The following is a 13522-nucleotide window of genomic DNA, read 5'->3' on the forward strand; positions in this document are numbered from 1 at the left end:
AATCCGTACTAACCAAAGTCACACAATAACAGAAACGAACTTACCAGCAACTCCTGTGTTCTGCAAGGTAAAATTAAGTTTTTTTCAATAGAGTCTGGTGGTCTGGCGAGAGCAGAGATAACGGCTTCAGTTCAACACAATAAGACTGTATAGGTCTTGTCTCACAACAAGGTAAAGCGGCAAAAATATTATAAATATAGCGTACACTTAAACTAATCTTGATTTTGAAGAATGAGAGTTTACAGAAGCTAGTAGATCAGATGCTTAAAAAAAGCTTATATTTCAAGAGGTCGTGGTAAACCGACATGTTTTTGCTCCCTACCTGTAATAATCAGTGGTGTCTTTCAGCAACAGGTGTGACTTTCCACAACAACACCAACACAGGTTAATACCCTTCACTGTATAACCGCCTCATCTCCCTTCACCTCCCACTGCCCTGTCACAGCGCTCCTTCTGGCTCAAACCTGTTGGTTGCCTTGATTTCATACTTTCACACTTTTTTTTTTTTTTTTTATCGTGACCTTGGCCTGCCTTGAGGCAAACAAAACTCTCAGGTGGACACAATTTCACACCTAGAGCAGGCCTTTGTGGAAAACATGAAAAGAAGCTCTGATCAGTGACTAACCCACACAGCGTAGCAGCAGAAACGTGAAAAACGCTACCAAAAATAAAAAAGCAATTTCCTGTTTCCCTCCCTCTCCGTGGAGGTGGGTGTACAGTAGAGAACGGACGGTTGGATGGAAGAATGGAAACAATTGCTGCATAACATTACTTTGGAGATGAAGTGAGCTAGTGCAGCGGTCCCCAACCTTTTTAGCGCCAAGGACCGGTTTAACGTCAGACAATATTTTCACGGACAGGCCTTCAAGGTGTGGCGGATAAATACAACAAAATAAAATGATACGACCGGCATAAAAACAGTGGTATATTGTAAATATAATAATAAACGTGAATGCACTGTGTACTCATATGCAACTTTATTAGCAGCGTCCTCTTAACATCGCGCCAACAACATAACATGAGTATCATCCTCTCTGCCCCCTAACGCTCTCTGGTCGCTATGGTAACGTTTAAACATGCCTACAAAAATAAGATACAGATACACCACAAAAACGAATATAAAGTGCATGAAAAAATTAACTCACCATAACGCTAAATCAATGTGAGCCCTGAGCTCGTTTCTCTGCAACGAGACGGTCCCATCTAGGGGTAATAGGAGACAGTGACACCCGAAGTGTGTTGCTTATGTCCAGTCTACTCCGTAATTTAGTTTTGGTTGCTGTCACTGCAGAAAACCCCGCTTCACACAGATAGGATGTCGGAAATGGCAACAGGGTTTTCAGTGCTGTTGTGGCGATCTCAGGGTATTCTGCCGAGACTTTAATCCAGAACACCGGCAGAGTTGTTGTCTCGAACACACTTTTAAGGCCGCCGTCATTTGCGATCTCCAGCAGCTGATCTTCTTCTTGCACAGACATGCTGGATTCTCCTGGTTTGTTGACAAATGGGTCGCGGATCCATTCCTTGGCAGTTCGTGGGTCTTTTGTGGTTGGGAAGTAGCGCTCGAACTCTTTTAAAAGCAAAGACAGGTGATCGTGCACCAGCTGGGAGAATGAAGGCTCGGGCTCAAAACGGAAATAATGTAAGTTATTTATTCTTTCTGTGCGGCCCGGTACCAAATGACCCACGGACCGGTACCGGTCCGCGGCCCGGGGGTTGGGGACCGCTGAGCTAGTGTACTCGTGGGGATTTTTACAGTGTTTTCAGTGACAGAATGCAGCACCGAAGAATAAAATTGTACACAAATGTACACCATCCATCTACTATTAAAGTTGTTTTTAATCTCTCTTTAATCATTATTGGGTGTTAAAAGCTTGAATCTCATACACCTGAGGTAGAGAAATTACATACAATAAAGAGAATTAGCTTTATTATTTATATAAGTCATGCACATATACTGTATATATTGTCTATTAATTGTCCTTTAGGGCAACCCTTTTCACATTAAGGACCCCTAAACTGACACAAATTAGTCCCCCATTTGATAAGGTTTTGTCCCTGCGTCCCCCTTCTGATCTGCAAAGTATCAAGGTAGTAAAGTAAAAAACAAAACAAAAATTCCATTAACGTTAGTCTAACGTAGTTTTAAAATGTTTTTTCCATATGTTGTCATGTATGAAAACTTGAAAAGACCCAAAATGGGACCCCCTGGAACGCCCTCGAGGACCCCTGGGGGTCCCCGGTCCCCACTTTGAAAACCACTGCTTTAAGATAACGTATTTGCTATCTAGAGCATGTGATCTCTATTATTCCTGACATCAAAAAGGTCTTTGAGGAGCTTTACAATCAATCCACGACTTGTCAAATATCAGTCTCTTTAATACCACTATACTTTAATCCTCCCAACCGCTGCACACATGTGGCATCAAAAGATCGAGACACTGAGACGCATGAAAGGATCATGAGGTTTGAAAGTATGTGTGTCTTTCCTTTTGCCTTTCTGTTTAACATAAGCCTAGGAGCTGCACTGATCACATATAATCAAATCCCAGTTCACAGTGTTTGATGTGTGACATATAAACTGTCATGTTGTCCATATGACCAGCAGCAACAATGTCAGTGTGCTTTATGGTAAACTGCTCTCTCTACACGGGGGTCCTGCAGCGGTGACTGTTTGTTCTTTTTCTTCTTTATTCTATCCTTTTATCCTTCTTCTAAACAACGACTGCATGAGGCAACGAAATAGTTTTATCAGAAAAGCCGATAGTTGAGTCACACAACTCCTGTCAAAAGATTTCTTTTTCATATTTTCTCTACATACTGTAGTGCAGGTGAACGCTATTTAAAACCCTTACTGTCACCCAGTTGGCGCAATTTGCATAAAAATCCGTACTCTTTTGTTGAGTTATAATTCAGTCAAATCTGAACACACAGACATGATACACATACTTTTAGATTCAATGTGACGTACACTTTCTGAGAACATCATCGTCGTAAACACACGTCCATAAATCCGCTTACAAATCATAGAAAAATAGACGCTCCTTAAACTGCAGAACTTGTTTTTGAGTTTTCTTCATTGTCAAATTAATCAAATGATAGGCATAACTTTAATGGTGCCAATTTGCCAAAATAGAAACACACAGTAAATGTAATTTTGTAAATGTGGCTCAAGTTGTCAGCATTATACTTTCTCCTCAAAAGGACATTGTTTATGGACTCGTCATGGACAGTAACAAAGAAGAAGACGTTCTTATTCTTGGGAAATTTTGTTTACTCAAATCCAAAGTGAAACCTAGATTTATTTAATAATGAGTTTCTTTCTTACTTGAAAGCCCTTAAAAGTAATGAAAAATAAGAATGCAATGGAGCTTTTAGCATAATAGAAGAATGTGATCTACAAAAAAAAAGACCTAGGCCTTAAATTGTATTTATTTATTTTTCTGCCTTTTTATTAATTTTATTAATTATTATTTTCTTTTTCTGTCTTTTTTTTTGTATGCACCTGATCCTACTGATCTAAGTTCTTTAGGCCATAATGTTTTACATGAGAAATTGTTAAATAAAAAAATAAAAGCATTATACTTCCTGTTTCTATCCCCCACAGCATTATGGGCAACAGGTTTATCAATCAGGAATTATCATAAAAGACAATAGTGTAAATTCTTGAGCAACAAAACTGCTGTCAAAAGTGAAAACCTGTTTTTTGTTTTCTAAAATTTCTCTACATGTCTTACTGTCTTTCTACGTACCTGAAGATGCAGAGGATCACAATAGCTGTGGTTAGAGATATGAGGGAAACACTGTGGCCAATGGTGTAGCCGATCTTCACCTGCCAGAAAAACTTCCCCTGAAGAAAAAAAAACAAGTCAGAGTGAAGGAAAGTGACCCAAAAAGGTTAAATGACTATGATAAGTTTCCATCATTAGTTTTAAGGAGTCCTGTACTGCGATTGTTTTGTCTAGAAAAAGCTCACAGAAGTCTGTTTATTTTTCAGACTTTTCTCTCATCTTTTTTCTTACAGAGCAATACTGTATTTTACTGCCTGCCTCTAACAACTCGTAAAGCTTCACTGTGTGATGAGGGGCCGCGAGAGGACGTGGTCTTGTATTACAATGAGGGAACACAAGCGAAAAAGGGTCAAAGGCAACACCAGCGCCTCTTTATTCTTTATCTCTATGAATTCTCTGAATGTAATGGAAAAAATCCTTGGAATCCTCTGATGGTACATGTCCACGGGGGAGTTTTTTAACACGAGGGATAGCCTCGCTTCCCAGCATTGGACGCTTGATTGGCTGCCACTATAGACACAAGGCACTCGGCACCCGATTGGACGAACGCTTTCCCGCCGTGGGCTGCTGCTCCCAGTTTTCAAACTGGAAACAGTATGGCGGCTCGTTAGGAAACTTTCTTCTTTTATTTCACGAAATAGTTCACCGAGTCGCGTCGGACGCCTGTGATTTGCATAAAATAGCCTGGACCTCAACTTTATGCAAATGAGGAGCGGGCGACATGACGGTCCGTCTCTCGAAACGCGCCACCACGCAACCAGGATGCATTGCACGGCTGCTTACATAGACAATGAATGGGAAGCGTGGAAAGTACGGAGCCTGTGGATACGTACCATCAGAGTGAGATAATTCCTGACTCCGATAGCCTTTTAGTGTTTTAAATAAAGATTTCTTGAACCGCAGTCTGTGTGTGTCTCTCTAAAAAGAATCACTACAACTGGATCTGCTGACGCTCCCCAAGCTTGTCTAATATACTGTAATAGCATGCTGGATTTTACATGTGGAGCCTTTCAGAGTATAGCCTCACAATGTTGCTGCCATGGCCCTGTATGTTTTGTGCTTGATGAAAATGAGATTAAGAGCTCTGCTGCATCCTGCGGCACACTGAGGCATCAAGTATGCAGAAAGACGGACATCGAATTCCTTTTAGTGTACTTCACCAGCCGGGTCCCTCCTGACTTCCTATGTGGCATACTAATGAGGCCGTCTCTGTGACTGAGAGAGCAGAGTGCCCACCAAGAAAGCTTTTACCACCTGTAGTGCACATCATCTCTTCACCCCGCTCCACCTCTGTCAGCACAGACAAGATCAGCTCTCTCTGCATTTAAATTATAAGAAGGCATTTGATGTGTTTATTCTCTTCCTGACCCTGAAGGTTAACATTAATAACCTCTAATGATGCATAATGCAGATAACAGAGGCAGGAATTACAAACCAACGCAACCATGTCAATGAAAAGTGTGTTGCGCTTCATGTGCTTGTGCCTGCTTCAGCAAACGATGAAGGATGTTGGTTCATTTTAAACATAATTGGAAGATTTGTGCTTTCTAGCTCATGACATTTTTACAGCTTAAAGGAATAGTTCAACATTTTTTACCCAGAGTTTAATATCACTATCTGTGGGTTTAAGTGGCTATAATCAATATTTTTATAATTACACTGGGTCGAGGATGATGTGAAATGAGTCGCTCGCAGTACAAACCAACCAACTGACAATTATCACCTGACTCTGCAGTTCTCCTCAGTCTCTGAGCCCAGACAGACGCAGTCTGACTAACTGCCGAACACAGTGGAGTATTTAGCTGCTAAAGAGAGAGATAGGTCCCTCGGGAGTTGGTGTGGAGAGTGAATATTGGACTCAGGTGGCCAGAGACACGACTCCAAATGAATGCTAATGCTACTGCACATCTGCTGGATGTGTGAATAGACAACTGTTCACCATATCAACTAAAAAGGTGATAATATGTCAAAGTGGAGTTGACAGCTTGTTTCCACTGAAGCTTTAGAGCAGGGGGCTCCAACAAGTACCATACCCGTTTCTGAGTGGCTCACTAAAGGTTCAAAGAATATGGACATACATTTGATAACACAAATTCATTATGTAAACCTGTTTAAGTTTCTATCCAATCTATCCGTCTGGTAACAGTCTACGAAAGGAGAATGTACAGGAGCTGACGCTTCTGATGTAGAAGGCCAACGCAGCAACAGAGGCTTCGTTTAGTGGCGCACATCCTAACGAAACACAAAGACCTTCATCTATGGCGGGATTGTAATAGAGGTGATGACTGAAACGGACTGGAAACTGTCTGTCTCCAGTCCAAAGATAAAAAATTAACCTACCAACACCTCTAGAGCTCACTCTTGAAGTGCACCAGATTGAAGCATTTAACTTTAAAATGGAGCTAGCAAACGGGTAGGGTGAATATTCCTGTATTTTCTCATATTGCAATATATATATATATATATATATATATATATATATATATATATATATATATATATATATATAGCAGAAAAAACATATTGCAATGTCAGTATTTTCCAACATCGTGCAGCCCTAATTTGTAGATTAGCAGGAATGGAACAACATGGAAGTGAAAAGAGTGCTCTGTTTATTTTAATGTGAAAGTGCAATAAAAATATGTTATTGCTAAAAATCAATGAATAATCGTGATAAATAATCGTGATATCAATATTGATTAAAATAATTGTGATTATCATTTTGGCCATAATCGTGCAGCCCTGGTGCAAGAGAATCTGCACACACCTGCAAAAAAATGGAAATTGCAATTTTACATTTCCGTTTGTGTACAGAAGAAATAATGTAGGATACATTGTATTATTTATATTGAGCTTTACAGTTGCTGGTAAATTTATTTTTGAGCTTTGAACAGCTAATTTTCCCCCTGCAAAACTAATCAGCCGATAGCTCAGCTCCGTACTTAACACACAAAGAGTTGTATTGATCTTTTCATCTAACTCTTGGCAATAAAGCAAATAAGCAAATTTCCTACAATAACTTCCATAAATAAAACTCTATATCTTTATGGATGTCTCAAAATTTGCTGTTTATTCCACCATAACATCAGTTTTAGAGTGTTATACTGTTGTGCCACTTGTATTTAACCCAGTCACTTGAGGCAATTCATAACAAAAGGCGAACACTGGGAACCGTGAAACCAACAATGAACGGCTATTTTCCTCAAAGACCCAACAACAACACACACCCACAGAGAAGAGAAAAGATGCTCTAATTCAATTCTTCCTGCCCACTGGGTCTCGAGATGGTTTCCCACTGAGCTGCTGGGGTTCAATCACAATGGGATCGTCAGCTATTTTGTGCTGCCGCCTCTTATAGACCGCCGTGTTTTACTCACATCATCGCTGGTGCTGTTGATGTTGTATCCGCAGTTCATGGCGATGTCGATGGGATGCATCTCAGTCCAGCCGTCTGCGGTGCAGGTTTTGGAGAGGTTACCTGGAGATAGAGATGACATAAAGAGGTCACAGCCACCCAGATGGGAGATTTCTCTTTTACCTGCAAGTTAAAATTGGTCCAACTCCAACTCTACTGCTGTGAGACGTACTGTGACATTGTCAGTGACCTCATATACTGGCTTGCTGGGTCACTGCAAAGCTTCTCTCTCACTAATGTGAGCCATTATTGACTTGTGCATTATCTGTGTCTGCAGAAAGGCTCAAAGAGTAGCTTGTGGGCTTGTCTTGTTCTGTAGTGCTGGAATGAGATTTTTGTCCTTTCTATCCAACTTTTGTTTTAATATTTTCTTTATATATCTATTTCTGTTTACCTGTTCATTTTCTTTCTATTCTTTGTTTTCTCTAAATCCTGATGAAGGCAATAAAATAGGGCCACCTAGAGTCGTGACCTCTCTGGTGGTGCTGCAATATGCTTCACATTACTTCATTTATTGATATTGATTCTCTATCATTGGGATTGTGTTTATTCTTTGGCATTATTTTTTGTTGTTGCCAATTTCTTTTGCTTCTTTTGTGGATTACTTACATGAGCCTCTGTAGTCAAGACATCTGTGCATGTCACTATGTTAGATTTAATCAAAAAAAGGTCACAAGATAGAAAGGTTACACACAGGTTATCATTTTCTTATGATAACCTGCTATTTCTCTGCCAAAGACATACTTTTTGTATTCTATTGCAGGTGGACCGCTCTGAGAGAGGAGCACCTGAAATACTGTTATTTGGTTTATTCATGGGGTTTAAATAATGGTTTATTCACTGTAGGGCATCGGGGTTAGCGTAAACAGCTTAACCTTAATGAGACCTTAACCACAATGTGACCGACGGCCGCGTTGCTCTGTATAAACGTAGTCAATTAGGATCAAATGTTATATACAGGCGATGAGCTGTGGAGGGAAGCAGCAGCAGGCGGTTGGTGTGTAGACGAGCTGCTCAGTCAGGGAAAGGCCATGTGATTGAAATGTGTTTTCTATGGTCGATGCTGTGGCTGGATTTGAGCGTCATGCTGGGATGATGTTTGTGAATTGCCCTCCCATCTTCTTCTATTTTCTCCTCAATCCATTCCTTTATTAACCACTTTCATGGATGTCTGGTGCACACTAACACACTTCAGAGCTTTTTTGGAAGTGGTGCTGTAGGAAAGCATGGGCCGAAGATCCTGAATGGAAACACGGACTAAAGTAGATTTGAAGTCATCTTCCAGACCCACTCATTTGTAGTCAGGGCGGTAAGCCTCAGTCTTTTCAACAGCTTTATATGCTGCATTGCAGAATGGCAGAACGACTTCACCTGGACTCAAGGCCATTTCACAGACAGAGTATTGTAACAGCTTTAAAGATTTTACACATGTACGGATTTTTAAAAGACTCTTCATTCAAAAGGTTTTGCTTTCTTTTCATGTGCAGAGCAGAATGTCTCTGCAGCCAGCCTGCTCTCACTCCCAACTCATCAAATACGGCAGCTTGGTAAGTGGCCCTATATGCGTCAAACTGTGACAACTATGAAATATAAATGCATAAATGAATATGAAAATCAATCCAACACAATGTCAATAAATGCATATCCCAAAAAATGTGTTTCTAGTATGGTATTTAAACATTTAATATTCAATCAATAACATGATCATAGCAACTGATAATTATGGATTCTCTTTTTTTTTTAGATATAATAAGGCAATACTCTACTAAAACTACAGTACACACAATTATTCTTAATCCTGCCTTAGAAATAAACTGAAAAAAAAATGAATCGAGAGGAATTCTTGTTTAGTTTTGGAGCAAATGATTAAACAGTAACAGGACAATGTTGTCAGCATATAAACAGACGCTGTTTGTTCTTCTGCCCAAATACTGGTGATATAATCCGTTAAGATTACTTTTAGATTTGTTTTTCTTTACACAGAAAGAGAAGAATCAACAATATTGGATCCACAAATGCCAGAGAAGAGGAAGAAGACTGCCACTTCTGAGAGTCCCATAGCCACCGCTGGCAGTTTAATCTGTATATTATGATGCAGGAGGAACGTTTCTCATCAGGATGATGTCCTGAATGAATCTTGACATGTTCTTGTGTGTGACAGAACAACACGTCAGTGGAGCACCGTCATCGACCACAGCATCGAGCCATTTGCAGAGAAAAAGGTGGCCCCACCATGCTGGGTCATGTTCACCTGAGATAACATCTCTTTTCACACAGGGATGCATCATCATTTGCAACAAAACTTGCAGGTCATTCCTGCTGTAAATTACTATTTTTCATTGATGATAAGCAGAGGAGGTAGTACAAAGACAAAATCATTTTTTGACTCTAGCTTGTTTTTTTGCTCATTAAATTGAGTGAAACATATCCAGCGGTGCTCCGAGATACAGAATCCCTTGTGATTCAGGTGAAGGGGATGATTGATTAGACATGCCTGAGTGATGATGCATGTATTCAGATTTCACCTGAATGGCATCAGCTTGCTGGAGCTCTGGTGGATATTGATTTTTGCTTATTAAGTATAGGCCTATTTGTCTCTGTCTACCTGGAAACTCAATACACAGATATCTTATATCCTATATTTAGTTGTCCGTAATAAGCAATAGATTCCAATTATGAGGCAATTTGCAGTCAATCTGCTGTAAGATTATGAGAAACATTCATTTGAAAACTCAAGTGTTGGCATACCTTGACCTTTTCCTCAGCAGAAAAGCTAAAATGACAAAACTAAGAGTCCATGAAAGCAGCTCTGTGAGGCTGAGACACAGCTGAGCTTTGAGCTAATATTAGCATGTTCACAATAACAATTGTTGTCCAAAATTCCATAATAACATACTTCTTAGTACGCTAAAATTGTGTGCGGGACTATTTAGCATGTCCGAAAAACTGAGTATGAAACCAATAGTACGCAAATTGCATACTATTTGCGGTTAAATATTGCAGTATGCAACGCTGGACACTATGGCGACATAAATATCCCAAAATGCAATGCAGCAGTGACGACAACATTCATAGCAGACGTTGACGGACAGCTCTGTAACATCAGTAACGCTTCAATTTAATTGTAAGTAGATTTAACTTGGCGTAACTAGACGTAATAAATCCTTTTTAAATTAATTCAGACTTTGATTCTCACAAATCGTCGTTTTGGAGGTCGGCACGGGTTACCATGGTTACACGTCTCCAATCGGCAATGAGGCTCTTAGAAAGTGACGACATAAATTACTGCTCAGTGTGTCCAAAAAAATACATACTACTACTTTATTCACACAGAAGTATTGGGCTTAGTACGTGGTTTCGGACGCAGCCATTTTAGTGTTAGCATTTTAGTTATGCAACCCAATTGTTGTTGAGATATTTCAGTCTGGATGTTGCCAACATGGCTAAAGAATATTTCTGAAGTTATACTTTATTCGAAAGTCAAATATTGGTTTTCATTTCACAGATGTGGATAGGTAGACAGACAGACAGACATTTCATGCTGCTCCCTCAGGTCATATCAGTCAGACTTTACGAGTGTCCTCTTAACCTGAAAATGTCAAAAAGGAGAACGCTCAGCAGACATCAGCCTGCCACCAGAGCCAGCGTATATATGTGTGGAGATTGAGATTCAGAAAGTGAGTCAGGAAGAAAGTAAAAAAAGATCAACGAGGGAGCTAAACTAGGGGTACGAAGGAGTTTTACTTTTGTTTTTGAAGTTGCAGATTTAGAGAGATTTAGGTGAGCCGCAGTCTCAGTCCGTGTCTGTTTCTCTCTCCAGAGGAGTTTATGTCAAGCCGTTTCCATCTCATTATATTTGCTTTGAGTTTGAAATTGCGGCAGTATTTGCATGGCAATGTCATCCTTATCAGCAGCGCCGGCACAACACAAGTTTATCAAACCTTCACTGAGACGCTTTTTCTATTACTGAGATTTTATTAAGAAGTTTGCTTTTGCAGAAAAGTTCTAAAAAAACACGTTCGTTTTTAATCTTTTTGGTTTATCATAAATGTTATGAGAAACACAAAGACTCTTTTCTATTCTATGATTATAGATGCAAAGCGTATAATCAGATGAGCAGCAGTGTTCTGCTCTCACAATAAAAAAATAATTGCTGTGATGTAGCTTAGTCGACTCGCAAGTGGGACTGTCGAGAAAAACATCCACTTTAGTTGTAAAATAGCACAGAAATAATGAATAGTTGATTATTCTTATGCTGAAAACATATGAAGGTGTTTGTCAAATTCCATGTTTGTTTTAGTGTACTGGATTAGCCCTTTATAATCAGAAGTACATGTTAAAAGCACATTTGTAGAGTTTAAAGTCTGTACTAAATACATGTAATACCATTTCAGTTAAACCTGAAATTGAGAGTTTAGAAGAAAAATATGTTTTTATCATTACATAAGATTGTAAAAGTCTGTCACTGTTGGGCTGAAAGATGGTTTTGACAATCTAAGTCGTGACTATGTTTTACTGCACCTCAAGATGTCTTTTGTGTTATGTGCTGAATGTGCAAACTTCCTTTTATAAAACACAGATCAAGGTAAAAATATAACGGTATCAAGGTAGAAATAATTACTCTTTGAGTTTCCTTATCAAAGGTAAAGCATGCAGTCACAAAGGAGATGTAGATAAAAAGAAGCTCAACATGTTTTAAATCTAAGAGACAAGTGAGATGTGGTTTGTGCAAAAAGGTCATGAATATTTTGTACTTCCAGTGTGCATGAAAGTAAAGATTTTCCTTCTAAGATGACATTTGCCTCCGTTTGAAGAGTTCATGTGTAGCTATTAGGCCTGTCAAAGTTAACGTGATAATAACATGTTAACGCAAATTCATTTCAACGCCATTTATTTCTTTAACGCATTAATGCAATCCATCTTCCAGAGGTTGTAGCGGGCTCAGTTTTAAAGCAAGAGTGAAGATACTGGTAACATAAGAAACTACAAAACCATTGGTACCAACCATGTCATACTGGCTTGTTGCTCCAAACATGTGCTACATTTTGGAGAGGAAAAACTGTAATGGTCATTTTCAAAGGGATCCCTTGACCTCTGACCTCAAGATATGTGAATGAAAATGGGTTCTATGGGTACCCACGAGTCTCCCCTTTACAGACATGCCCACTTTATGATAATCACATGCAGTTTTGGGGCAAGTCATAGTCAGGTCAGCACACTGACACACTGACAGTTGTTGTTACCTGTTGGGCTGAAGTTTGTTATGTTATGATTTTAGCATATTTTTATGCTAAATGCAGTAACTGTGAGGGTTTTTGGACAATATTTGTCATTGTTTTGTGTTGTTAATTGATCTCCAATATTAAATGTATACATACATTTGCATAAAACAAGCATATTTGTCCACTCCCATGATGATAAGAGTATTAAATACTTGGAAAATCTCCCTTTAAGAAAGAAAAAGATGAAAAATGTGTGATTAATTTGTGATTAATCGTGGGCAATCATGCGATTAATCACATACATATCTATCATAAATATTTTAATCGATTGACAGCCCTAGTAAAAAAAAATTATAATTTGGAAAGAATGTGAAAACCTACATTTGCTGAGCTGCTGGCAATCACAAATTGGTCTATAAATGCAAATGTCAAATGTAAACATAAGCATGGAAAATAAACAAACTGTCATGGGCTTTTCCACTGTACATATAAGTTTAGTTGATGATATGACAAAGCAGGCAATCGTCTTCTACAGTATCTATCCAGTTGTGCCTCAGTGGGGAAATAGAGGTCTGAAGGAGCATGAAAGGTAATTTATGTGTTCATTCTCGAGGCTAAGATGAATCAGACAACAAATTACTTCGACAACAACCGGAAAAAATTTGTGTTTGTTCAGCACAATGTTTTGGAGCCCTCATGGCTCCTAATTAGATGATAATATGTCTCCACTTCCCGAAGAACTTGTTCTCATTAAAGCCCAAATTGCTTATTATACTGAGATTTACCAACAATATTAGAGTGGTAAATGTGTCTCTGATCTTGCTCTACAAAATGGGAGAATTGTTGGTAATTTTAACCATATTTTAAGATATATTCAACAACTATTCTGGACTTAATACAATTATCTGGTGGTCTATCGTCATCTCACTATTCCCTATAAAGCATTTCTTCAGATTTTTGCCATCAGTTACTCCTCCATGCCGCCATCAGTACTCGACATGTGGTTTAAAGTGCATCCTCCATCTTTGAAGTGCCACATTTTCCCGTGTCTCTAATTTTCAGTTTGACTCTCTGAGATGCTAATACCTGTATAA

At 39.1% G+C, this 13522-nt stretch overlaps 1 protein-coding gene across 2 annotated transcripts in view; it reads right to left on the bottom strand.

Annotated features, from left to right (window-relative positions):
• vipr1b (vasoactive intestinal peptide receptor 1b) overlaps positions 1-13522 on the bottom strand; it is a 52549-nt gene that overhangs the window by 21949 nt on the left and 17078 nt on the right. For both annotated transcript variants that reach the window (XM_074621571.1, XM_074621572.1), the window contains exons 4-5: positions 7169-7269; positions 3753-3850 (exon numbers count right to left, since the gene is read on the bottom strand). In XM_074621571.1, the coding sequence (XP_074477672.1) occupies positions 3753-3850; positions 7169-7269 (199 nt within the window). The remainder of the gene's footprint in view (positions 1-3752; positions 3851-7168; positions 7270-13522) is intronic.

This window comes from Sebastes fasciatus, chromosome 21 (assembly GCF_043250625.1).
Source record: "Sebastes fasciatus isolate fSebFas1 chromosome 21, fSebFas1.pri, whole genome shotgun sequence".
Lineage (NCBI taxonomy): Eukaryota > Metazoa > Chordata > Actinopteri > Perciformes > Sebastidae > Sebastes > Sebastes fasciatus.